At 42.9% G+C, this 26,640-nt stretch overlaps 1 protein-coding gene and 1 pseudogene across 1 annotated transcript; both read right to left on the minus strand.

The window, feature by feature from the left end:
• Positions 1-2,717: 2,717 nt before the first annotated feature.
• Otud1 (OTU deubiquitinase 1) lies at positions 2,718-5,417 on the minus strand. The gene has a single exon (XM_048461156.3). It carries the CDS (start codon positions 5,281-5,283, stop codon positions 3,922-3,924), a length of 1,362 nt encoding a protein of 453 aa, XP_048317113.2. The 5' UTR covers positions 5,284-5,417; the 3' UTR covers positions 2,718-3,921.
• Positions 5,418-24,575: 19,158 nt separating this feature from the next.
• LOC125417421 (small ribosomal subunit protein uS5-like) lies at positions 24,576-25,452 on the minus strand (annotated as a pseudogene).
• Between the last annotated feature and the right edge of the window lie 1,188 nt (positions 25,453-26,640).

Raw genomic sequence — 26,640 nt, forward strand, 5'->3', positions numbered from 1 at the left:
TCCGTGTCATTATTTGCAGGCTGGCGTGACGAGAAAGCTCGACTGCGAGGTCCCCAAACCACAGCACCTACACAGAAAATTCTAACAACACCGTTTCATCCCAGATGCCTTTCTTCTATCTCATGATAAAACAAAAATACATATTTTACTAAAGCAGTGAGATTATCTCGAGATCTTGATTTCTTTTTTATTCATGCACAAAAATCACAAAGAAAACCTTTCATCCTAGGGCTGTTCACACTCCAAAGCAGACCAATCTTGATGGTCATGGCTCCTCAGGCATTTCGTCTCTATAAAGTGTGGTTCGGAGGAACTTTACACTAATAAAAGTGAAGCCTGTGAACAAAGTCCAGAAAAAACGTAATGAAAGCACCCCGGGCACACGTCATCATCTACAGTGATTTAACCTTAATAACATTATACATTTAAACAGGTAAACTATATCTCAGAGGAAACAGCTGAGTGGAGCGTGAACAAAAGATTCAAATATTAGGCTTCTGCCAAATGGTAAACTTCCCTGCTATCTTGGATTTCAGGCAATAATCAAACGCACATTAACAATTATTTCATCACAGGGCTTTCGGCGACTTTTGTTCTTTTAAGATAGGGTCTCACTACAGATCCCAGACTGGCCTGGAACTTACTATGTAGTTGAGACAGCCTTCAGTTCAAGAGCAGCTTGCCTCTGACTCCCAAATAGGATTTATAAATGTGTATCATCATACCCCATTTGTATCATAGCTTTTAATCTATATGCCACTTCAACAAAATATTCATGTTTAATAGTGTGATTTTTCTCACTAATGTACTTGAAAATACTTGTTGCGTTTTTTAGATTCTATCCTCCCCATGTTTTAGAGGGAAACAAACTCTAAGAAAACTTGTATAACTCACGGTACCAACTGTCTCCCTTCATGGAATGTTGGGGGCCTTAACTACTCTGCAAAGATTAATTCAAGGAATGACTATTTAATAATTTGCTTGCCAAAATAAAGGTAAAGAATAAACCAAGACTAGAGGTGGGTGGCACATGCCTTTAATGCCAGCATTTGTGAGGCAGAGGCAGGCAGATTTTAGTTCAAGGCCAGCCTGGTCTGCAGAGTTCCAGGACTACACTGAGAAACCCTGTCTCAAAAAGTAAATAAATAAACAAAAATATTAGCTACTTTTCCAGCTGTTTATGTACTGTGCTTATTGATCTAGGTTTGCCACTACTAACAACACATAAGATTGGCCCAGCAGTAGAGAAGAAATATTAAATACAAAGGAGTGAATCTACATTTAGTTCTCCTAAAACAAAACAAGCAAGCACCAAGCCACACAGAACAAATGAGGATGTAAGAAAACTTTTCAGACCAGACAACTAAAAACAAACCTTTCTCATTCAGCACCATTTTTACACACAAAAACACACTGTGTGCATGCATTGGTTGCTACCGACACTCACCTGCAAAGACACAGAAGTATATGCATTTGAATTAATGCTGCACTGTTTGCAGCTAGCAACTGCTCTGGATAAATACTGCACTGTATCTCACTACTGTTTCATCTGATCACAAATTCAAAATCCTCACACCGCTTGGTGGAAACCAAAACCCAGGGATCCTGACTTGGAGACATAAATTACCTATTTAAGTCAGTAAAAGACTTAAAGAAAACATAGAGGAACATCATCTATTGTTTGCTGGTGTAGGTTCTGAAACAATAAAGCCATCAGAGGGTAACAGCACTTGTTTCTGACCAAGTATGTCAGAAACAATTATGTAACCAGTGGAGACAGAACAAAACTTTACCTCAAAATCTAGAGATCCGCAATAAACATTGAAATTTCTGACAATTTTCCTTTCCTTGGTAACCAATACAATCCTTCCAAGCAGGTGGTTACTGGATTCCGGTGTCTGTAGTTGTGGCCCTAAGCAATTTACTGAAAAGTAACAAATCCAAATTAGCTATTGTTATTCTACAATCTGCCTCACATCCAAATGATACACACAAACAGGTGTGGTCTTTTAGTCTGTGCTGCTGTAACAAAACACTTGAAACTACTGGTGATCTACAAAAGAATCTCTCACTTTTCTGGGGGGACAGGGATTCCAAGAAAATGCCTGTTTCTCATCTTGTAAGGGTCAGTTCCTTACAGCTAGTGGCCTCTAGGCATTCATGAACTGCAGAAGTCCAGAAAAGGCCTAAACTTTCAGCTCTGTCAAGAGGCATATTTCATTAGAGACCACAGCCCTCATGACTTAATCTCTTCCCAAATGCCCCACCTAGTGGGAATTAAGTTTCAAACTCCTGATTTTTGAAGCAGCATATTTGTACTATAATCATGCATTTTATAACTAAATATGGTTAACACATTTTAAAGTAGATTCCCAAAACCAAGATGAAAAGATTAGGTAAATTCAGAACACTACTTTGGCTAATCTTTAATACAAGAAAGTCTAAGGCAAAAGAATGGGTCACAAAGAATAAAACTGGTGTGGTGAATTCCACTTCTCTACTCATCAGCCATTAGGTATAGCTCTAATTTGATAGGAATTAGAAATAATAAAAACAATGTCTTGAGTAACTCCACCTTTAAATATATTTCATTGGGATTTACCCTTTGAAATGATAAGACTTTCCTGTTCATGTGAGAATTTGGGAAAGCATTTATTACAGGTGAAAAAAATGTGCATATTTAAGAAAAATTAAAAACCACTCTACCCAGAAAGATGTAAAAGTATACATTTTATTCATTCATTCCATCAGCTGAGACCTGCTATATTGTACAAATACATTATTGTACAAAAAAAATCACAAAATGTTACAAAATAAAAAAGTACAAACTTCATTACTCAATAAATACACTAAAGGTAGTTAAAAGTGGCAACATAGATTTTTTTTTTGATTGGAAACACTGTTTGACCCAGCAAACCATACAAGCTGTTTACATTTTTACATAATACAAGGTAAATTCCATTTTACCTTTTGGAAGAACTTTAAAATGACAGAATATTAAGACAGTCGCCTCCTGTTAAAAATACGGCCACTCTGTCAGGCCCGGCTACTCAGGCTCATTTTTAGAAATCTTAGTTGGAACCAAGAAGCTGTACAATGCAGGAGGCTGAACTTCGCACAGAATTTCATACACGTTAAATGTCTTTCCTAAGACGTTGATGAATAAAAAGAAAACAAACGAGAGCAGCAGACAACCTCCTCTAAACCCTAGAGTACAGAATTATCATTCTGCCACGGCAAACAGCAGACTTCTATTCAAGTAAGGCCTGGCACTGTCCTTTAAAGGAAAAAAAAAAAATCGTCCCAAAGCTATCCCTTCGTTAAATGTCTTCAAAGCGGAGTAGTTCTAAAAAAAATAACATTTCCCCCAAACAACAAATCCGCTTGTTTCATCAACGTGGAATGGGCCAATCATCTGGTAACACAATGTATCAAAATATCCATCTGAGATAATTAAGAATTGTGAAACAATGTAAACTAACTACTAAATCACAAACTGAGATAAACTTCATAGAAAGCACTTCTCTGGATTATGCTTAAAAGCCTTTACTCGCAATTGGAACACGTCATAGATGAAAGTACACCCATTTTTAAAAATGTGCAAAAATACATTTTTATAGAAAATAGACTACCAGGAATGAACAAATTCATACCGTGAGACATGAGCTTGCAAACTAGGTAGCGCTCACTTTATACAGCAAATTATAAATAGCGGTAGGCTCACCCAAACCTATCCGGAAACATCGTCCAGGTGCCCAGCAACCTGCGGCTCTGAGAGAACACTCAAACACTGATTAAGGCGGTACACCTACAGCCAATGTACTAGGAAGCTGAAAAGTGCCATTACCCTAATTAGAGTTCCTGAAGCTCTCCCAACAACTGACGTACGCCACTTGCCGGCTCGTCAGGTCCTCAGACTTCTCAAGAGCATGCATTTTGTTCGATATACATTTTGGACAGGGATATGGCCATGGACTTGGCAAGTTCTTCATCGCGTTTTCTCTGCATCTGGGTTTGTTTGCACCAACTGTCATACTCTGGGTTAGGATAGGAGTGATCAAAAACAGCATCATAGTGTCCATTGCTAAGCCAACTGAGCCAAATGCTAGGCCTTAGGGAATCCTCCGGGCCCAGATAGTGGATCATGGTAGACACGGTGGGGCTCTCCAGCCTCCCTCCAGTAGTTAAGTGGATATTCACATTCAGCATCTGCCCCATGGCCAGCAATTCGGGGTACCCGGCCCACGCCCCGTCTTGGGCAGCAGCGATGATAAACTCCCCCACGTCGCCCTCAATCAGGGGGCTGAAGTGGTCGAGGTGGTCGGCGATGTAATGCACAGTCTGCTCCCTCAGCTCCCGGTGCAGGCTCTGGTCCCCGTACACGGCCTTGCTGACAGCTCGGTAGAGGCAGTTGCCGTCGGGGATGATGTGGAATCGGTACTTGCTCCTCTGCCGCAGGTACTTGTCCTGCCTCTCCACCTCGGCCAGGTACAGGGCGAGCTTCTCGTCTCTCGGGTCCGCCCGGGACGCGCCGACCGCTTCGCCGGCACCGTTCTGAGCCGGCTCTCCGCTGCTCCGTGCGAGCGCGGGCACCGGGTGAGCCTCGGCCTCCGGATCGTGCCGTCGAGGAGTGTCGCTCCCGGAGGCGTCGCTGCGGCCGCTCGCCCGGTCCCAACCTCGGGGACTCCGCTCCGCCCGACGCTCCTCGCCCCACGGCCCGGGGCCGGGTTCGGGGCTCCCAGGGGCCTGGGCCGGGGCCCGGTGCTGGGCGGCGGCGAGGGCCTGGCGGTGCTCGCTCAGTCGGAAGTTCCTGTCGGGGGCGTCGCGGGCGGCGACCGGGCCAGCGGCTTCGTCGGGCCGGAGCAGCTCCTCCAGCAGCCAGGCAGAGGATCCGCGGCGCGGCGGCGCGGGGGCTGCGGGCGGCGGCAGCAGGAGGCGCTCGGCGCCCAGGGCCCGCACGGCGATGTGCGCTGTGGACGTGAAGTGCGGCGGCAGCGGCGGCTTGCAGCACGCGCCGGGCGGGGCGGCGGCGTTCGCGGCAGCGGTCCCGGAGCGCTCGAAGCAGGCGGAGGAGAAGGCGGGCATGGCGGCGGCGTTGGCGGCTTCGCGGGGCTCGGTAGCCGCAGCGGTCGGGCGCTCTCCGGTATCCGGCTCCGGGGCGGCCGCGGGGCCGGCGGACTGCAAGGAGACCTTGAAGGCGGAGGCGGCGGCGGGTGGCGCGGCGGCCGTGGGGCCCGGCGTCCCCGCGGGGTAGTGGGTGCACACGCTGCTGTAGAGCTGCATGGCCGCGGCCGCCCGCGGCCCCTTATAGCCGCGAGCCCGGGTCGGGGACACACCCTCGGGCGCAGCGCCCCGGAGCCCGAGAATAGCGCTGAGCTCAGCGCCGCGGGCCGCCGCGTCAGGAGCCGCGAATAGCGCCCGGGCCGCGACCCAATTCCTGCTGCGCCACAGCACGCGGGCGGCCAGAGGGCACCGAAGGGCGCGCGCTCGGCCCGGGACTCGGGCGCACGACGCTGCCGCGGCTGTGCCCCGCGCCGGCCGCTGGGGACGGTTGGAGGAGCGTCCCGCGCAGCCGAGCGCTGCCCGCCCGCGAGCAGGAGTGCAGCGCGCGGGTGCTGGGAGGCGGGGCCGCGCTTGTTTACCTCAGGCCGCGCGGCTGCGTCACGTGGTCCCGCTGGAATGCGCGCCCCATTCAAGCGGGGCCGCCCCGCCCCTAGGTGGCGGCCTCGTGGGCGTGGCCCGGGCGGGCGGGGGCGGGCTGGGCTTCGGGCATGCGCGGTGAGTGCTCTGCCTACGGGACAGCTGGTACCGGCTTCCAGGTAGCAGGAGGCAGATCTGCAGTGTGGCGCTTTGGCGGGACGCGCATAGCGGGTGGCAAGCGCGTTTCTAAAAAGCTTCCGGACTAGGGACGGAGCTCTGCTTTGAAACTTGCAGGGCCTTTGGCATTCATCAACTTCTTGAGCCGTTCCTCGGGTTCATGTGTTTAGGTCCGGTCTTCACCGTGGTCTTGTTTCCAGGCTAAGCAAAAATGGGCTTTCCTGAACCCCTAACTCAAGTCACCTGGGAAATTCATGAGCTAACAGAAATCTTTAAAACAGCTTTTCTCAGAATGCCAAATGACACACCACTCAAGGCGTTTACAAAGTAGATGCGGCTGCTACTTTGAGGCAAGAGGGAGGCTCACAACCTGTGTTGTGGGGCAACAGAAAAATGAAAAACAACCGTGTTTCCTTTGCAAAGAACTAGAACAGTAGCATTTGCTGTATTCTAAGCTTCACCCCGCTGTTAAATTTAGTTTCCAAACATTCATATTGGATTTGGAGGCTGTTTCTTGGTGTGGAAAAACAGCCTGTAGCTTATGGTACATGCCACTATTCCGCTGGAATGTAAGTTCCGTTTGTTACTTTGGGGATTCTGAGTCTCTCTGAAGAATTTTCAAAGACTCAGAAAGAAGCTTGGGGACAATTTTATGTTTCAGAGGGTAGGCAAAGTGCTAATCATGTCACGTGGTCAGAGAAGGGAGGAGAGGAAAAAGAAAAAGCCATGCCCTTTTAAGTAAGGGCTGGAAAAGGCGGGCCAGCAGGTTCAGCAATGGAGTTTGGCCAACTGTTGCACCAGTAAGGGATGATGTAATTTGCCCATCAGGACAGAAATGAGTGTGTCCTAAACACACATTTGTGTTCCCATAGCCCATTGAAAAAAAATGGACATACAGATATATTAGAATTTCCCCCAGGGATCTGTCGCTGGGAGAAGAAATGGCTGAAGCCCTCAGGATGAAGAAACTTCTTTTCTGGAGACGTCATTGCACGATTTGAGCTGAGACGGAGGTGGACTTGCTAGTGTTTAGTTAAGCTTAGCTCTTGTTTTGTCTTTAAATCTTACCCTTATGTCAGGAGACTCAATTCCAGGGCAGAATTTGTAGATTTGTCCCACTTTCCAGTTTGACCTCCTTGAATAAATCTCCCTTTTCTGCTTTCCATTATTTTGGCACCTCTGCTTGCCTTATTGAAGAAAGACAGCCAAACCTGAGCTGGAACACAGGCTGTGAGCCATCTTCTGATAACAGCAGCTTTAGAGAAAGGCGAGACAGCCCAAGAGTGTGCACAGAAACGTGCCTGGTGTCTCCAAGCCAACAGAGTAGAAGGCAAAGTTCCTCTTTCCTGAAGAGAGCTCAGAAAAGCAGAAAGGCCAGGGCCACAGTGCTCTTAGCAGAGACTGACAGCGGTGCAATGTGGGTGAGGTCTTCTGGGAAGGAAAAGTATATTAAGAGAATCAATATTCCTTCCCCCTTTCCATTATGTTATAGCTTAGACTGTGTGCCTCCACCCTGGGCTGGACACAGAATCTTTTGAGCAGGAGAAAGTAGCTTTGTTTTAAGTTCCTCAACAAAACTTCCATCTTTTACATGGTCATTTAAATCATAAAAAAGCACTTCCTTTTCTAGGTATGGGGGAAGTGATTTCTAAAGTCCCCGAGGGAGGGTTCATCCCCAGTGGCCTCCCAGCTTGCTAACACCTATCTAGATTCTAAACACTGTGAGTGAAGAGATCATTAATGATGAAAGCTCAGCTTAGCTTAGGCTTGTTTCTAACAGTTATTATAATTCAAATTAGCTAATTTCTATTAATCTACATGTTGCCAGGTTGATCGTGGCTTTTACCTCTCCTTCTGCATGAAGAAGTCAGAATTGCTATCTAGGACTCTTGGCTTTAGCCAGGGCTTTCAAGGACTTGCTAAATCCTAGGTACTGTCAAATGCTCATATGTTCCAACCTGCTGGGTAAATTCATTGTGGAGAAAGTAAATGACTGCCGTTGTAAAGAAGGCTAGATTTTTGCCCCCGATTTATTGGGGATCCATTGTTCTGCCTTTAAGCAATGTTGCTCTCAGCTCAACCTTCAGCCTTTCAGTACTTGGAGCTTTCATTTTCTTGGTGAAACAAGAAAATGCTATTGACAATAGGATAATTTTCAAATAATATTTACTGAGCACCAGTGTGTGACAAGCGGGGCTAGTCAACAGAATGAGAGTCTGGAGGAGACAAAGACAATATGAAAATTCAATCTTCGAGTAATCCGTGGCAACAAGTTGAGGTAAGCACAAGAAAGCAAAACAAAGCGTGCCAAGTACACAGAAGGCAGGGGTATCTAGGGTATCAGTTAAGAAGAGGCACAAAGGCAGGAAGCTTTGACACAGGGCACTGCTTTCTCCTTTGGCTCCCGTGAGCACGGTAGACTGTGCAGAACTGTACATTCACTGTGGGTCTCGATCGTATCCATAGATCATCAGAAAGGCCTCCCTGAGGATGAGAGAGCTAGTGGTTCAGTTCTGGAAAAGCAGAATTCATGTGTCTAGAATATTATGTGCAAAAAAGTAGCAGAAATTCCAAAAAACAAGATTCTAAACTAGAACTTGTTGTTTAATACACTAGAAAAATAGAAATGTTAACAATTATCAATCAGAAACCCAGTGTGTTTGTTTATACACACACTGGATAAGGTACTCAGCGAGGAGCATTTGTTGAGGACCAACTATGCTGCCAGTTACAGAAAGAGTTTCCCATGCTTTTCAGGTGGCACAAACCAGAGGTATATTTATAAAATACAATCCTAAGACATTCTCCCATGAGACATACATTAAGAACTACCAGCTCAGTGTTTCTTACCTTCTTTCAAAAACACTGTAAGCACTCATCCATTTCCTCATTTGTCAGCTATTTCTTTACAAACCTACTATGGAAAGTGATTGGACCCAAACTTCTAAATTCCCAAACTTATCACAAGTCTACAGTCATCCAAGATCCTCATGCTACTACTTCCTTGAAGACAAATATGGGTCAATGAAATATATTTCATAGTTGAAAAATAAATTCATACATTTAAGATCAACTGACTTTTACTGTAAACATTTATGTTACTTTTTGCGTATGTATATGCCACATGTGTTCATGCCTGTGAAGGCCGGAAGAGGAGATTGGGTTCCCTAGGACTGGAGTTACAGTTGATAGTGACCCACCTGACCTTGGTGCTGGGAACCATGCTGGAGTTCTAGCTACTTAGCTATTTTTTCAGCCCCTCAAATGACTTTTAACAGTATGTCGGGACAATGCAGTTGAGAAAGAACTGGATATCTACATGCGACAAAATAAGTTAGATTTCCTGTCTCATAATATTCAAAAAAATTAAAATCGCAAAGTGTTGTGGGATATTTGTACACTGTGTGAAGTGATTGGTGTAATAAAGAGCCAAATGGCCAATAACCAGGCAGGAGAGGATAGGCAGGACTTCTGGCAGAGAGAGGTCAGAGGGTTGAATCTCGGTACGCAGAGTCTCCAATCATACATGGAAGAAACAGGACGGGCAGTACAGAGATGAGGTAACCGAGTCACGTGGCAGAGTGTAAATTAGTGCAAACGGGTTAAGTTATGAGAACTAGTTGGGAACAAGTCTAAGCTAAGGCCGAGCAGTCATAATAAGTCTTCATGTCATTGTTTGGGAGCTGATTGGCGGGACAGAGAAAGACTCATTCCACCAAAGACAAGAGCTTAAGACTATAAAAACTCTTAGAAAAAATGTTTGGCATAATTCCTCCTGGCTGTGAGTCAAATAATAGTTTCGTTGGTATGACACTAAAAGCGTTAACTACAAGACAAAACTATAGATAAGATACATGGGCCTCACCAAAGTTTGCAGCACTGCAGTTCAGGACACGTAAAGAAATTGCAAGTGTAGGAGAATGAATTTGCTTGCGAGTCATATATCTGATGAGGAACTTGTAACCAGAATATGACATGTGTAGAAGTTATATAAGACAACATTAAATATTTGAAACCCCATCTTTAGAAGATAATCGCTACATATTTTCCCAAAGGAGATAAATATCCAGCCAGTAAACACTGAAGATGCTCAGTATCACTGGTGTTCAGGAAAGCAAATTGGAGCCCCAATAAGACATACTTCATACCTACCAAGATGGCTACAAAAACCAAGCTAGGCAGGGGGTGGTGGTGCAGGCAGATAAATAAATAAAGCTCTTGGGAAACGGGATCTGGAGTCAGAGGCTAATCTGATTTAGAGTGGGGATGCAAAGGCAGGATAGTAAGCACTGGCAGCTCTATGGATGGTTGGGGGGCGGTGTCCACAAGTACAGTGCCCGCCTGGAACAGTCAAGACCTTCAGCTCTAGAGCCCAGCACTGTACAAAAAGATAACAGAAGTAGAACTGGTGCATTGCTTTTGAGATAAAATTTTGTAGATATTTTGAAAAGTAGTTTGACAGTCCCACAAAAGGGACTGTCAATTTTCTACTATTACAACCAAGTACCTAGTTCTGTTACTGTGTGTGTGTGTGTGTGTGTGTGTGTGTGTGTGTGTGTATTGTTTACCTGTGGTGTGATGGCCATGGGGCTGCCCAGAACATCATCCCTGCATCTCAGAGATGAATGGCAAGCTCCCCGGCTTGGCCTTCCTGTATTCCTACCCTCAGTGTGTCTGTAGTGGATCTGACAAGCCACCTGGGGAAAGCTGCCAATTAGGATGACCTCAGAAGGTAGTGAGTGTAACAGGCATCAAAGGGTGTGCTAACAGGCATCCTAGGCTCCTCTAAGGCCAGCTTGTCTCCTATGACTTTAATAGTGACACCCACTTTTCCACCTTTGATGATGGGGCCAGCATTGCTCTCAATGACAACTTTACAAAGCATCATATGATAGATATGAAGAAAAGCAAAGATGTCCTGGGATGACACTGAATATGGCTACAACAACAGAGTGCTGGACCTCGTGGCCTACTTGGCCTCCAAGGAGTAAGAAGTAAGGAGTAAGAAGCCCTGGGCCACCCACCCCAGAAAGAACATGAAAGGAAGAGGGAGGTTCTCTACTGCTGACCCTGTCCCAACCTATCCCCCCAACACTGAGCGTGTCTCCTCACAATTCCATCACAGACCCCCAGAAGAAGGCAGGGTGCCCAGGGAGCCCCACTCTCTTGAACACCATCAATAAAGTTACCACACACAGAGAGACAGAGAGACAGAGAGGGAGAGAGGGAGGGAGAGAGGGAGGGAAAGAGAGAGGGAGAGAGAGAGAGAAATACAGTTTGAGTGTAGAGAACCAAAGGCACAGCACCAGCATCTGTACAGCTATGATGAAGGCTTTCCTATGACAGAAGGTGTCACAATGGCAGCTGTACATACAGGAGGAAGTCATTCCATGGCAACAGAAGAAGTCAGGTTAAGATGATGAGGGTGGCAGTAATCAGCCACCAGTAATTCTCGATCGGCCCCACCCCTCTGGACGTCATCACTCTGGGGTCCAATCTTCTAGCACATGAAGCTTAGGGAAACATACTCAAACCACAGCAATTACTCCGAGAGTTACCCATATAATCCAGAAATTTTGTTCCCAGAGAAGTGAAAACATATGTATCTATATTCCACATTCACAGTAACATTATTCATAATAACCATAAAATAAAACCAACTGAACTATCCATCCACCAAAGGGCAGATAAACAAAGCGCAACATATGCACATATGGGATATTAAGCCAGTCATAAATGGAACAAGGTACTAACACATGCTCCATGAATGAACCTTGAAAACATGCCGTGTTCATTTCTTTCCTTGTTACTTATTCGGGAAAGAAGAGTTGGTTTCGGCTTTGGATTTGAAAGTGTCCTGTCCAGTCCATTGTGGTGGAGAAGGCAGGGAAAGAGAAGGAGGCTGGTCATACTGAATCTGCAAGCTGGAACCAGGAAGTATTCATCTTGCTTTCTCCATTTTTCTTTCTGGTTCAGTCTGGGACCTCAGCTCATGAGATAGACCCAACCATATCCATGGTAGGCCAAGATAGAAAGGGAAATTTCATGGGAGCAGGAGAAGGAAGGTCCCCTGATTCCCAGATCAAGTTGAAGCCTTTCATCAACAAAGAAGCAAGAGTTCCAGCATTCACAGTGCTCAAAGCCTTTTCACCTCAACTGTTCCAGAAATCTCATCAGAGAAAACCCATCACAGGGGAAAGAGCCATTCTAAGCCCCTTGTGCAACTCTTGTGGCTTCCAGTTTCATCAGATTGTCTTTCCATCCAAGCCGTCCCTAGAGCCACCCCATTTGTTAAGACAAAAAAGAAGAAAGATTCTTGGCTGCTTTTTGAGATGTAACTTGAGAACCATCAAAATGGTAGACTATGTATGGCCACTGCTAAGACAATAACTCACTTTTCTGGAGGTGTGGTTCTCACACTTGGGCATGTCTTACTTTCTGATTCATCTCTTCTCTGTACCCATGTTTTTGGCATGTCTGACCTAAGCACCTCTCTCTCTGAATCCTCCGGTTTGAACAGTTTATTCTACTCACAGTCTAATCCTGCTTCATAAACTGCCTAGTCCTGAAACCATTCTACATCAAACACATGAATCCTGGCTAGCCCTGAGTCACAGTCCCAACAAACTAGGGGAATACTGTTGGGGTGATAGTGTCCCTGTCCCACCACTGACAGCCCTTACTTCCTTAGTTAAGCCTCTCTGGAAACACCCTCACAGACATAACCAGAGTTGTGTCTTCCTGTAACTGAATGTAGTCAAGCTGGCATTGAGATTAACCCTCCCACATTATGTGAAATAAATCACATGCAAAATGCTACTTATTGCATAATTATCACTTATATAAAAATACAAAATGCACCTCTTAAAGGAAAATCTGTAAGTCATCAGATCCCTAGATCTGGAAAGAAAGGGAGATGGGGAAAGAAAGGTGGAAGGAAGGGAGGGAGGGAGGAAGGGAGAGAGAGAGGGAGAGAAAGAGGGAAGAAGGGAGAAAGGAAGGAAATAGTGGTGGTCAGGCAGGAACTAGGAAAGGCAGTAATGTAATGCAGGCTAATGCTAATTAATAATGTGTTTCCTTGGGGCTGACAGAAATGTTTATATACTAGTATGGTGCTGTCTAACAATGTCTGTGAGCTGGCTGAGTAGTTAAGAGCACTTGTTACTCTTGTGGGATTCTTAGATTCAGTTCCCAATACTGACCTAGTAATTCACAACCATCTTTAACTCCAGTTCCATGGGGATCTAATGCCCTCTTTGACCTTCATACGCGGGTGAAATACTCATATGCATAAAGTAAATCTAAAAATAATGTTAAATGTATTTGAAAACCCAGTGTATTATACATTTTAAAGTGACGTGGTTTGTGGTGTGTGAGTTATGTATTATGAGTCAGTATTGTGCCCAGTGCTTGGGAGGAAGAGGTGCGTATTTCTTGTCTATAAATACCTCAGCACAACACAGAGATGTTACTGTGTAAATTGTAGGCAGTTCTATGTACTTTTCTGGTAGCTTCATGACTGTGTTTGCATCATAGTCAAACAGATCACCTGGGGAGACCTGGCTACTGGTGACGATCCGTTATACTAATGTCAAAGTTGCCAATGCACTGTACACTCCCTCTGTTCTGCTTGCTGTCTCATCTGTCACATGATCATGAAAGGATCAAATTCTGTAAGCATTCCTTGGACATGAAGGCTGGCATGTCATATTAATGGTGACTCCTGGCCCAAACTTTTTTCAGCTCGGCAATGTCAGCGTGGCTTGTGGCTTCTCAGTGACCCAGCACTGTCCTGAACAAAATCCATGTTTTGCTTCGGGGTCCAAGGAAGACACAACTGAAAACAAAAAGCTCACAGAAAACTGTAAGTATCTCCTGAATGCTGTCAAATCAAACAGAATATAAGCAACAAAGACAAACCTCCCAGTAAACACTGTGTGACGAATATATGCTCGTCCCTAGAACGCTCGCTCTACAACTGACACTCTAAATCAATAAATAAGAGACTTCATAGTGTGCAGACACCGGAACAGTTTTTCCCTGGCTCATCCACCATGGCTGACACGCCACTGGCAAGAAATGACATCCCCAGGAAAAGTGAAAGCTACTCAACTATTTTAACCCTCAGGTTCTCTGAAACTGAATTTTTTAAAAAAAATATAATAATAATTGAATAACTTTAATCCTGTGCTACAGATGAAAATCCTATTTTAAAAAAAATTATTTTATTATTATTTTTGCTTGATTTTATGTTTTTCCAGACAAGGTTTCTCTGTGTTTCAGCCCTGGCTGTACTAGAACACCCTCTGTAGACCATACTAACCTCAGATTCACAGAGACTCACCTGCCTCTGCCTCACAAGTGCTGGGATAAAAGTCATGTGCCACCACTCAATGAAAATCCTATTATTTAATCATCTCACAACTCTAGGAAATTTAAATCAAGTAATACTAATAAATCAAGGAATCTACAAGTTTTTGTTTCATCCTGAGTTTTCTTTTTTCCTTGAGAATGAAATTGCAACAATCAGGATGTTACAACATATATATTTAAATATAATAATTGTAGCAGGCAAGCTGTCATATACAATATGTAAAGCATTTATCATTATGTCTCAGCACTGAAAATATTAATAAAAATAATTTACTACTGAAATTTACAATTTTGAATTTGTACAGTTTTGAAACAAAAATATATACATAAACCTTGGACAACCATAGCCTGTTAATGACTTTTTCTGTGCAGTGACTACACATGAAGAAACAACATAAGAGAGGAAAATCTAGCTTGACCTCATGATTTCAGGTCTTAATCTATCCTAGAAGAGAGGTTGTGGTGCATACAAGCAGCTGTCATGACATTCAGGAAGCAAGAGACAATGCTGTATCTAATTTAAAAAAAAATCCATCAGGGCCCAACCAGTAGGATGCTACCACTTACATGCAGAGCAGTCTTTCCCCCGAAGTTAATTCTCTTAAGAAACAATCCCTCCAGATATGCCCAGAATTGTGTTTTACTAAATCTGTTAGGAGATGCTCAGTCCAATCAAGCTGTCGATCAGTATTAGCTAAGACACCCCATCTAATCAATCTGTAATTGGTGGGGGTGGTGTAAGAAAAATCACAGAGCAAAAAGGGTTGACACTGTGTACTTGGGCTTGGACTGGAACCTGACAGCAAATCGCTGGAGTTGCTACCTGCTGATTAGCAAGCTTGAAATCCTGCTCAGAGATGGCATTTGTCATCTTCTGACTTCACCTGGGAACTGAGAGAAGCCAGGGCTGTTAGTCACAGGAGGTTTAGATGACATCGTTTGAACATTTGTCTTCATGCTCAGCATTGAGTCACCTGGGCCTGAAGGGGAGGAGCCCTGCACTCAGGTTCCCTGAATTTGTTCCTTTGTATTAAAAAAGGAAGGGTTGAGAAGCATTTTGATCTGTGCCCTTCTGCCTACCTCTAGATAACTTCACCCGTATGATGATCAGGTCTGTTGCCATAACTAGGCCTGATAGTTTTAGAAGGAAAAACACTGTGGCCTTGTTTATAAAGAGCTTAACAGAAAACAAGAGGCAAGTGAGTGAGAGCATGTGCGGGCTTGCACGCATACTCGTGTGCGCATATGCACACACAAACAAGTTGAATAACAAACATGATCAACGGTTGCCATGGGTGATTTTAACACAACTCAGGTGTCCGTATGACTTTACTAAAAACTATCCACTCTCTAGAATCCTTACCTAGTCTCAAATTATCTATAAATGAGTGGACTTGAAAATATTTTTCACTCCTTCTAAAGGGCTTTGGGGGAATCTTCAGTGGGAGCAAAAGACATAGCCCTGATCCATGCTCCTCCTCGAAGGCTAGAGACAGAAACATGCTCTTCATGGCCTGGAGGTAGATGCTGAAAATGCCTACCTATTATACATCTATTCTCCAAAGCCTCAAGAAAAGGGGAGGGAGGCTGGAGAGATGGCTCAGTGGTTTATGAGCATTGGCTGTTCTTCCAGAGGACCTGAGTTCAATTCCCAGCACCCAATGACAGTTCACAGCTGCCTGTAATGCTAATTTGAGGGGATCCGACATCTTCACACAGAGTATATACGGGCAAAACACCAGTGTACACAAAATAAATAAATAAATATTTTTAAAAAAGAAAAAAGGAGGAAGAGATCTCATCTTCAGTTATTTCAAACTTGCTCTTAATTTCTGAAAACAGGAATTGAAAGCAATGTAAATATGTAAAAAGGCTCTAAAGTGAAGGGAGTTGTGGGTTATTGGTGGTAGAGTTCATGTCAGCATGCACGAGGCTCTGCTTTCAAGCTTGATTCCTGAAAAAGTGTGCTTCCATTACACAACATCCTCTCTACCTCCCCTCTCCTCATCTCCCACCCCAGGGGGAACTAGGATTTCATGTATATATGATTGAATAATATATATATAAAATATATATATGAAAAGCAGAAAAGTTGTATGGGCACAATGTGTTTTATATATATATATAATAAAATTTTATATATATAATAAAATTATATATATATATAACATTATATATATATATATATATATATATATATATATATAACACATTGTGCCCATACAATTTTTCTGCTTTTCATCATAGGCTCACACTGTATATTTTCTCTACAATAGGCCTTTATTCACTGTGTTAGATACTTTTTATGTCATAAGACACAACTCTTACTCTTTCAGTAACTGCAAAAAGTGTCCAAACTAGTGGTGTGTGGTAATATATTTTCTCTGTGTGCAGAATGTCCGTTTGTTCTTTGAAACAACTCATTCTCTGAGAATTTTATCCAGTGTATTTTGATCTTATCTATCACCTACTCTCCCTCATCCTGTAAATAATGTATCTGAATGGCGTTAGGCATACTTCATTAGCCACGCTGGGACGGGTGATGGAGGAGGGTTATCTGTCTATTGTGTTATTTTCATTGGTCAATAAAGAGACTGCCTTGGCCCTTTGATAGGACAGAAAATTAGGTAGGCGGAGTAAACAGAATAGAATGCTGGGAAGAGGGCAATGAGCCAGAAGCCATGGAGCCAGCCACCAGGTCAGACATGCTGAATCTTTCCCGGTAAGCCACCACCTCGTGGTGCCACGAGATTATTAGAAATGGGTTAATATCAAGATATGAGAGTTAGTCAGTAACTAACTCTCTAGAGATAATGGGCCAGGCAGTGCTTAAATGAATACAATTTGTGTGTTGTTATTTCTGGGACTAAGCTAACCGTGCGGGAGCTGGGCAGGATGAAAAGCAGGCCTGCCCGCAGCTCCTTTCTACAGACGGGGATCCTCTTGGTGCACAAATATGAGCTTTATGTGAGGATTCCCATAGCTTTTTAATAAACATTTCAGAGCATCATGAGGAGGCTTGTCCTCATGTTCTGGTCTTCTGAATACCAGTCAATCCTGTCTTCTAGGAATTGGTCCTCACAACATATGTGTAATTAGATTTTAATCTTTTTCCTGACTCCATTTTTATGAGGCACAAGATAAATAGTACATAATGAAAATGTGTCAGAAGACCTTTCCTTTATCATTTGTAAACTTACAGGCCAAGTGTTAATAATTAGGTATCTGTTGAATGAATAAATAAAAGCAAAACAAAAGATTCATACTTACCTGATCATTGAAATAATAGATCTTGACTTCTCCATATGTGGAATAAGAAATATGAAATTCTGGCCTTCCTCTACTGAGTGTCCTTCAATTCTGAGTTCTAAGGATGGTATGGTAGCTGCATCTCTGGTTATAATAGATGGTTCTAAGCCATTCTAAAGTTCTTGAAAGTTGATAAGTACTTGGGGTGTATTTGTGATTTGTTACAAGGCCTGCCCACTTCTCTGAGTTTTGATTGCTAATATGACTGAGGGTGGGACCCCTAAGCAAGGTCAGGGTGGGAGTCTCTGCACAAACAGGACTTTCCGAGCCACACGTGGACTCTCGGGAAGACCCTGGTGGAAGGAATTGTGTCTGACTAAAACTCTTGGGCAGAAGCTTTGCTGAGCACCTGGGCTGCCTCTGGACAGTGGCACTGGGGAGCGGAGGTTCCTACAGGAGGCACTGGAATGTGCGCCCACCCCTCCTCTCCGGCTGCTTCTCATCCTGTAACTACCCAGTTCTATCCTTTAAACAAACTGAGACAGCTTACAGAAGCGTTGCCCTGAGTTCTGTCAGATACTCTAGCAAACTAATCAGGTCCCAGCTGGGGTCAGAGGGACTCCAGGCTGGGTGGCACAATCTGTCGAAACAGCCCAACCTGCTAAGGGACCCAGTGTTCAAAGACATGGGCCTGTGACAGACATTTCATTATAAACAATAAGAGGTACTAAGGTTGAGAAACTGACATGTGCATGCATACACGCACACACACACACGTACATATCATACACATGTACATGTTAGACACACCTTTTGGCAGTGATGAGAACATACTCTATGATTTCCTGTCATTTATTTTTAACTTACATGCCTAAACAAAATTTTATACTAAACTATACTTCTACGGTATCTTGATTGCATTTCAACAAATCAGCTATTCTTGAATCTTTAAGGAAGATTGTAACGTTCTTGCATAAAGGCCTGGTGCTTGTACCAGACAGTCTCTGCAGCTCTCGCTCTGCCTTGCCTTACTCACTTAATAATGCTTGAGAATAAAAAGACACCTAACAGACACACTTTGAAATGACATTGGATCCTCTAACACTACCTGACAATGGCAGCTTTATTACAAGTTCTTCACCATGTCTCAGTTCATCCATTTTAATTGCTATATTGAGACAGTCAACTCAGTCAGTACCTTGCCATAAGGTAGTATGAACAACACCTATAGCTGTATCTTGAGTTTTGAGAACCCGCTTCTCCCTCTTCTATTATCTACCCCTAACCTCAGCTGAGAGAGTTACATATACCTAAATATGTGATGGTTGGTCCCACTTACATTCTGCGGCCCACAACACCACACACACACATACACACACACACACACACACACACACACTCTCACATGTACGCACACACACAATTGAGTCATTTAATATAGTAGCACCACCTTCTTACACAAGATTAGCCCTGTTTTCTGTTTGCCTTCTAAATGTTGGTTATGTCATCAGACTCATTTCATGGGCACATTTGATGTGACTTAGACTTTGGAAACTGGTGTATTGAGCGCAAGTCTTTCTCTGACTAATCACTGTTTTACGACATTGGCCAACTCTTTTTGTTCTACCATTGGAGAACAATGAAGTAGTTCGTTTTCATTTTTCATGCATGTATGCCAGGCTGGAGATTGAACCCTTGGCTTGCACATGATAAACATGTGCTCTACCTCTGCCCTCAGCAATGTTCGAATTTTAAATAAATTTTCCAATTAAGATGCTATAAATATGTCCATTGGGTTTTCTTTTCCACTCTTTTTTTGTGTTGTGCAATATGTATGCATGTATATACATGCACATTTCCATGCATGTGAATGCTCACGTGTGTACACATATGTGTATATGGAGTTCTAAAGTAGACACTGGTTATCTTCCTCAATCACTCTCCACTTTATTTACTGAAGTGAGGTATCTCAGGGAACCCAGCGCTTGTCAGTTCCACCTCCTCTAGATAATCAGCCTGTGCCACGATCCCCTGTCTCTGCCTCCTGAGTGCTGTGACTCCGGACAGCTACTTTCCCTGCCAGGCTTCTCAGCGGGCACTAGCGACCTGAACTCCATCCTCGAGCTTGCATGGTAAGTGCGTAATTCACAGAGCCATCTCCCAAGCATGAATACATTTTTAGAGTATATTGAGACATTGTTCTTAATAATTATTTTTGATTTGATGTGACTTGAGGGAACTCCAAACAAAACAGGATGTATGGTTACCAATCATGGACTTGGAAGACACTGAGCTAACTTCTGTTTTCTTATCATACCATGAATGTTTGTGGTCTGTGGTATTTGACATATGAGTGTTGGTAACGTGAGCTAGAATTAGTTCCCTGGGATTCTCCTCCCAATCTCAAAACTAATTAACTTTGAGAAAATGATTACATTTCCCTGACCCCTAATTATGCCATCTATAAAATGACAGCTTAATGATCTCTTTGATCTCTTTAAACTTTTAAATTATATGATTTTACACTGTAGGACATGATAAGAAGCAATCTATGAGAGCTTGTAGTATAAATGGGCTTGTGCAATACCTAGGTATGGCCCATATCTAATTTCTAAGAATGCTTCAATCTGGACACCGGAATGAGACAGAACCTCTGGACTGGGCTCAAGCAGGGAGCAGCCATGTGGAGAAAAACATTGAACACTTCAAGATAGTTCCCTTCTGTCTACAGGGCCATACTTAAGAGAAAAAAAATACATGCTAAGAGACACCCTGTGATGGGCAAGAATCTTGGGGAGAACAACAGAAAAACACCACCTCTAGAAAACAGAGAATTTGGAACCAAAGGAAAATGTGCCAAAAGGTCAAGCGTCAGAAGAGAACACTCGGTTTGGAGAGCTGCTGACTGCAGAAGGCATTTGTCATGTGTGTCACTGTCCAGCATGTTGGGTTTCTTATGCGTGTGGGGACTATGTGTGCCTGTGTTTGGGTGCAGGCTTATGTGAAAGGATGTCTGGATGTGTCCTGTGTACATGTGAACACACTTGGTTGATGTCAGAGATCTCCCTCAATCATCCTCCACCTTTTCACTGAGGTAGGTAGGCCTTGCAATTGGATCCAGATTTCTAATTCAGCTAGTCTACCTAATGGGATCCTATCTCCTTTGCAGATCAGTGGATTATAAACTGACTGTCGTTCCCACCCTCATTTATGTGGTTCCTGGACGCCTGAAATCCATTCCTCAACACTTGCGCTAGAAGTGCTTTGCCTACTGAGCTATCTCCCCTACTCTCCAGTGTCTTTTAAAATATCCATTTCTACCATTACTAGCCCTTCCTCCTCCACATAGAAGCCTGGATTCAATGATGAGGCTGCTGAGAAAATGATGGCCAGGATTCAGGCTCAGTCTCAGCCATCAAACATGCTCATCTGCCGTGTACTTTAGTAGCAAAATAATAGGAATAAGTAGCTGAAGGGAGTCCCCAGCAATAGCCCGGCAAGTTTGGGGGACCTATGCACAATAGCAGTAACACAACAACAGCTATCTTTTAGAAGCAGTGGTTGCCACAGTGAGAGATTCCTAAAGCTTGATTCAGACTCTTCCCTAGACATTCTCGGAATGTTCTCAGGCCATTGAATACACTTAAAACTACTTACAGTGGACACTGTTGTTTGCAGCTAACAACTCCAACAGGTACTGCACAATGTGTTCTATTAGTAACATTTTGTCAAGGAGATAAAAGGATAATTTGTACTAAAGACTTGAAACTCTGTTTGAAACTATATTCTATTCTGGACATTAAACATGGCTATCTGGAAAAAGAAGGAAGGCTGGCTGTTGAAAAATAGATACAAAGAGAAGTAAAATAGTAAAGGGGAGTCCCTGGGGAACTTCAGAACCCCAGACCACAAGCACGTGTTTGACCTGAAAAAGCAAAACTGACTTAGTATGGAGGTCCTCTTAAATGTTAGCACATGGAGCTTGATATGGACACTTTTAGGCCCAAGTTAATTCATCTTCAGAGGCCTCAATATTATTTGTCTTAAAATACTAGCTCCATATTACAAGTTCATTACAATCTTAGAAGAATAGAACCAGAAAAAGGTTAAAAAGAAATGACCTCTTCTGACTATAGGGAAAGTTTGGAAGAAAGACAGGAGAGGGAGCAAACAACATTTAGAATCAGGTCCAATATAACCAGCGACATCATAGGCCGGGAATCTGTGTGTAAAGCTATTGCAGCAAACTGATCATGAGGCTGCCTTAATAAATAACAGGCCAGGACATGATCATTTCAACTTTGCGGCCCACACTTATGCTATCACTAGAAAACACGGGTTAGTCATTTCACGGTCGAGTTGAGCGACCTTAGGTCAGTCCTACCCACACGACAGCCAACACTGTCTGGGCATAAAGAACAAGGTGGGGAATAGAGGAGAAATTAAAGTTGAGCAGTTAGTCACTTCTGAACTAGTTTGTCATCTTTATTGATTTGCCTTGGCTTATCTAACTTTCACAAATGTTACCATCTTGGATATCTGAGACTTGAAATTGTGAGGGAAAAGACCACGGAAATGATGTAATGGGTGCACCTCTTAGCAGGGCACCTGCAGCTCCTGCTCATAACGAGGCAGGGTAGAAACCATGGGTATTAAAGTCTTGCAGTCTAAAAAGATGTGTTTCTCATCCACAAAACAAAGTGGAGCAAATTGAAGGGGACGATCATATGGGAAACTACTTCTGCTCTCACTTGTAGAGAAATCACTCCTAAAAGTCTTCAGTCTTATCCGCAGCTGACTGGGAGATCTCATTGCTTACCCTGACAGCTCAGCGTCAGAACTGAGCCGAATCCCACACCTTCAGTTTCCTCAGGATTTCTTATTTGAAGACTAGCAATGATTCACCAAAGGAGATGTTCTACAGATTAAGTGGGGGAAAATTTGGAAAGGAAATGGATGGCAAGTTCACCAAAACACCTACCAAAAATCAATGATATATTAGTCATTTATAGCTTGTGATTAACTGCCCAGAAACTCAATGGCTCAAAAATAATACATATTACTTATAGCAGTTCGTGGACACCTAATACTCAGGAGAATGGGACCAAGAAAAACTGCAAGACGGGTTACATATATGCCAATCCCTCTACATAGGAACAGCTCTGAGACTGCATGAGACATGATAAATCTTGTTAGCCACAGAGTCCTCATGACGTATTATTACATGGCATCCTTTCATATTGCATGGTTGGAGGTTTATATTATAGTTTGGTTATGCAGAACAACCTTGTAAAGTTGACAGATATCGTTTACCTCAAACACAGAGCAAAAATTTTTAGCTGATTTGTGTACACTGTACATTTCATACTTGAGATAATAAGATGTATATGTTACCTTTAAAAGTTTGTGTCTTTTCAGAACAAAAGAATCAGACATCAATGAAGACAAGTAGCCCAGGTGATTCAGCCTCTCAGAATGGCCCTGTTGCAGTTTCCTCAAAAATCTTCATCCAGAGCAACGTCAACACTGCTAGCTGATACAGTCCAGCCTCGCAGACTATTCTAGTCAGGACTTCAGACAAGCCCTGCATTTTCCCATTACACAGAGACTGGACAACAAAGGATACAGCTAGCTCTCCCAGTTTTCTCAGGGTCCCCTGAAGATGCTGCTACCCCTAGACAACAGGAGGTAATTTTAATTTTAAGAACATGATGCCCACATTCCCAAGAGGAGGGGCGTGTTGTGAATGTTTATCACTGTTTAGGGGTTTAGGGGTTAGATTCAGAAATGTTTTAATAAAAAGTTAAAAGGAAGGATATAAAAATAATAGGAAAAAAGAGTAGATTTTTGAATCTACTTTTTTTTTTTTTGAGTCAGGGTTTCTCTGTGGCTTTGGAGCCTGTCCTAGAATTAGCTTTTGTAGACCAGACTGGGCCTCAAACTCAGAGAGCCAACTGCTTCTGCCTCCCAAGTACTGGTAAATATACTTTTAAACTAAAAATAAAAGCAGCTAGAAATATAAAATATTTTATATCAGTATGGCATTTTATATTAACAGACATTTAAAGTTATTTTGCTATAATATATTATATATATTATTTTATATTAACATACATTTAAAGTTATTTTGCTATAATATAGTATATATATTATTTTATATTAACATGCATTTAAAGTTATTTTGCTATAATATATTATATATGTTATTTTATATTAACGTACATTTAAAGTTATTTTGCTATAATATATTATATATATTATTTTGTATTAACGTACATTTAAAGTTATTTTGCTATAATATATTATATATATTATTTTATATGCTTCTACTCTTGTTTAAGGTATTGCACCTATGTAATTCACTTAAAAATGTAATGTAAAATTCTAATCCTTGAAATCTATTTTTGGAAATTATTTAGGATAATTAAGAAATGCAGGTTAGTAATTAATCACTTACAACAATCAAATTTTTCATGTTAAATATGTTTCCAAGGTCAATTACAGATATATTTTTAAATGGTCTTCAAACACTTCAGAAATCTACAGAATATGACATTTAAGATGTTTTAGTAACATAAGGCTTTTCATGTTAATGAGATAGACCTGATTCTAAGAGTACTAATCTACTTCAGAGAAGATGATGGGAACTAAACAATTTCCATGTGGAGTTTGCCTTCATTATGGCAAACATAGCCATCTGGGCAAAAAACTGTCCTTGCCTCAACTGCTGATAGTGTGCTGTCCAAACTGGACAAGCAAAACACAAAAGAAGGCAACTGCCAAATTTTGCCAGGACAACATAGGACAGTCCTTCAAAATAAAAGTCTGTTAGATACTCTAGGTCTGCTGGCTGAAGATGGAAGCCCCAACAATGCAGGGGAGACTTGGATGACTGGCCAGGCAGCCAGCTGTCTCTGTCATTTCTATAGTTGTTCGCTCTTCACTTCCTATTTACTCAGGTAATAGTTTATCTTTCTTGGGTCTCTGATGAGGTTGAAGACTAGATAGTTATACCATTTTCCTTGTAACCAAATTCAGAAAAGTACTTACATAAGCGATGTAAAATTTATAAGGTAGAGAAACACAAAAACTTAAGTTGTTCATCTAAGAAAAAAATTTAACAGACTTAGTTCACTTTTATTTTTCTTGTATAAAAACCCTTATGTGGTGGCCACTGCTGGAGCCTCGATCCTCTGAACAGAGACTCTGGTGTGGGTTTTCATAAGATGGTCAGTGAATTCCTGATGAGACTTGGTGAACACAGTCTCTTTCCAGGTCGGGGGTCAGCTGTAGGTCTTAGAGATGGCATCAAAGGTGGCCTTGGCAAAGTTGCCCAGGGTGGCTGTGCAGCCACTGACTGATGTGTAGCAGTCATCAATACCGGCCATCAGCAGCAGCTTCTTGGGCACAGGAGTGGAGACTATGCCAGTGCCTCTGGGGGCAGGGTTGAGACGCACCAACACAGAACCACAGTGGCCTGTCACTTTACACGGAACAGTGTGGGACTTGCCAATCTTGCTCCCCCAGTAGCCTCTCCATACAGGAACAATGGAAAGCTTGGCCAAGATGATGGCCCCTTGGATGGCAGCAGCTATCTCCTTGGAGCACTTAACACTGACACCAACACGACCATATAGAACATCCCCAATAGCGACGAAAGCCTTAAACCTGGTCTGCTGGCCTGCCCTAGTCTGCTTTTGCATAGGCATGATCTTCAGAACTTCATCCTTTAGGGATGCTCCCAGGAAAAAGTCAATAATCTCGGACTCCATGATGGGCAGCGAGAACAGGAAGATCTCCTCTAGGGACCTGATTTTCATGTCCTTAACCAGGCGGCCCAGCTTGGTGATGGGAATCCACTCCGTCTTCAGCTTTACCTCGGTGGTCTGCCTCGGCCTCGCGACCGCAGCCTCTAAGACTGCTGCCGAATCCTCCTCCGTGGAAGCCACCACGACCTCCTAATCCTGGGCCCCTGGGTCCTCCGGGCCCTCTCGTACCGGCATCATCCACCATTTGGTGTTTTCCAGAAGAAGATGCAGAAAATGTTTTAAGGTCTAAAAAAAAAAATGTGTTTAGGATGGTAATAAAAGTTACGACAGAAAATGGCTTAGGTATAAAACTTTGGACTCATCAAGAGGGGTACATAATGGAATAGTTTCTCTAAATTTGCCAAATACAAATGGACTGGACATTGTAAATGTAATTCTTACTTGATAATTCTTCTTCTTCTTCTTCTTCTTCTTCTTCTTCTTCTTCTTCTTCTTCTTCTTCTTCTTCTTCTTCTTCTTCTTCTTCTCCTTCTCCTTCTCCTCCTCCTCCTCCTCCTCCTCCTCCTCCTCCTCCTCCTCCTCCTCCTCCTCCTCCTTCTTCTTTTTGCTTTTGTTTTTTGAGACAGGGTTTCTATGTGTAACAGCTCTAGCTGTCCTAGAACTCACTTTGTAGACCATGACGGCCTCAAACTCACAGAGATTTGCCTCCTTCTACCTCCCAAGTGCTGATATTAAAGGCATGCAACCACCACTGCCTGGCTATAATTATTCTTATTGTATATAATTTTACTATGTTAGAGTTTCCTTTTTATTTAGACAAAAAGGGGGAAACGTTGCAGGATATTTTACACTGTGTGGAGATTCATTGTTATGGTTAGTTTAATAAAAAGTTGAATGGTCAATAGCTAGGCAAAAGAAGTTAGGCGGGACTTCTGGTCAAAGAAGAACTCAAGGTTAGAATCTGGCATGGCTGGAGACACCAGCGGGACATGGAGGAAGTAAGAGGTACAGAAAGGAAGAGAGATAGAAAGCAATGTGGTAGAACATAGATTAATAGAAACTGTGTGTTAATTAAGCTGTGTGTTAGTTATAAGAACTAGTTGGGAACAAGCCTAAGCAAAAGACCAAGCTTTCATAATTAATAAGTCTCAGTGTTGTTATTGGAGAGCCTAAAAGTAAGGCTGACAAAAAAGACCTGCTTCTGTGTGAATTCAGGATAGAGGACCTAACTTTTACTGAGCACCTAAAGCGCGTTTTCCATAGGCTGATCACTTACTACAATTATTGACATTTCAACAGTGGAAACTAAGATTTATAATTTCTTTATCTATCTTAGGAGATAAAGGTGATAGGGTTTGCTAAGTATGCCCCAATATCCACTTAGACTTTCTATTTCTGACACTCCAACCTCTAGAGGTATTGCTGAACACAT

The sequence above is a fragment of the Myodes glareolus genome, chromosome 14, assembly GCF_982192425.1.
Source record: "Myodes glareolus chromosome 14, mMyoGla1.1, whole genome shotgun sequence".
Lineage (NCBI taxonomy): Eukaryota > Metazoa > Chordata > Mammalia > Rodentia > Cricetidae > Myodes > Myodes glareolus.

Coding starts and splice junctions, on each gene's coding strand:
- Otud1 (XM_048461156.3), bottom strand. CDS start 5,283: ATGCAGCTCTACAGCAGCGTGTGCACCCACTACCCCGCGGGGACGCCG.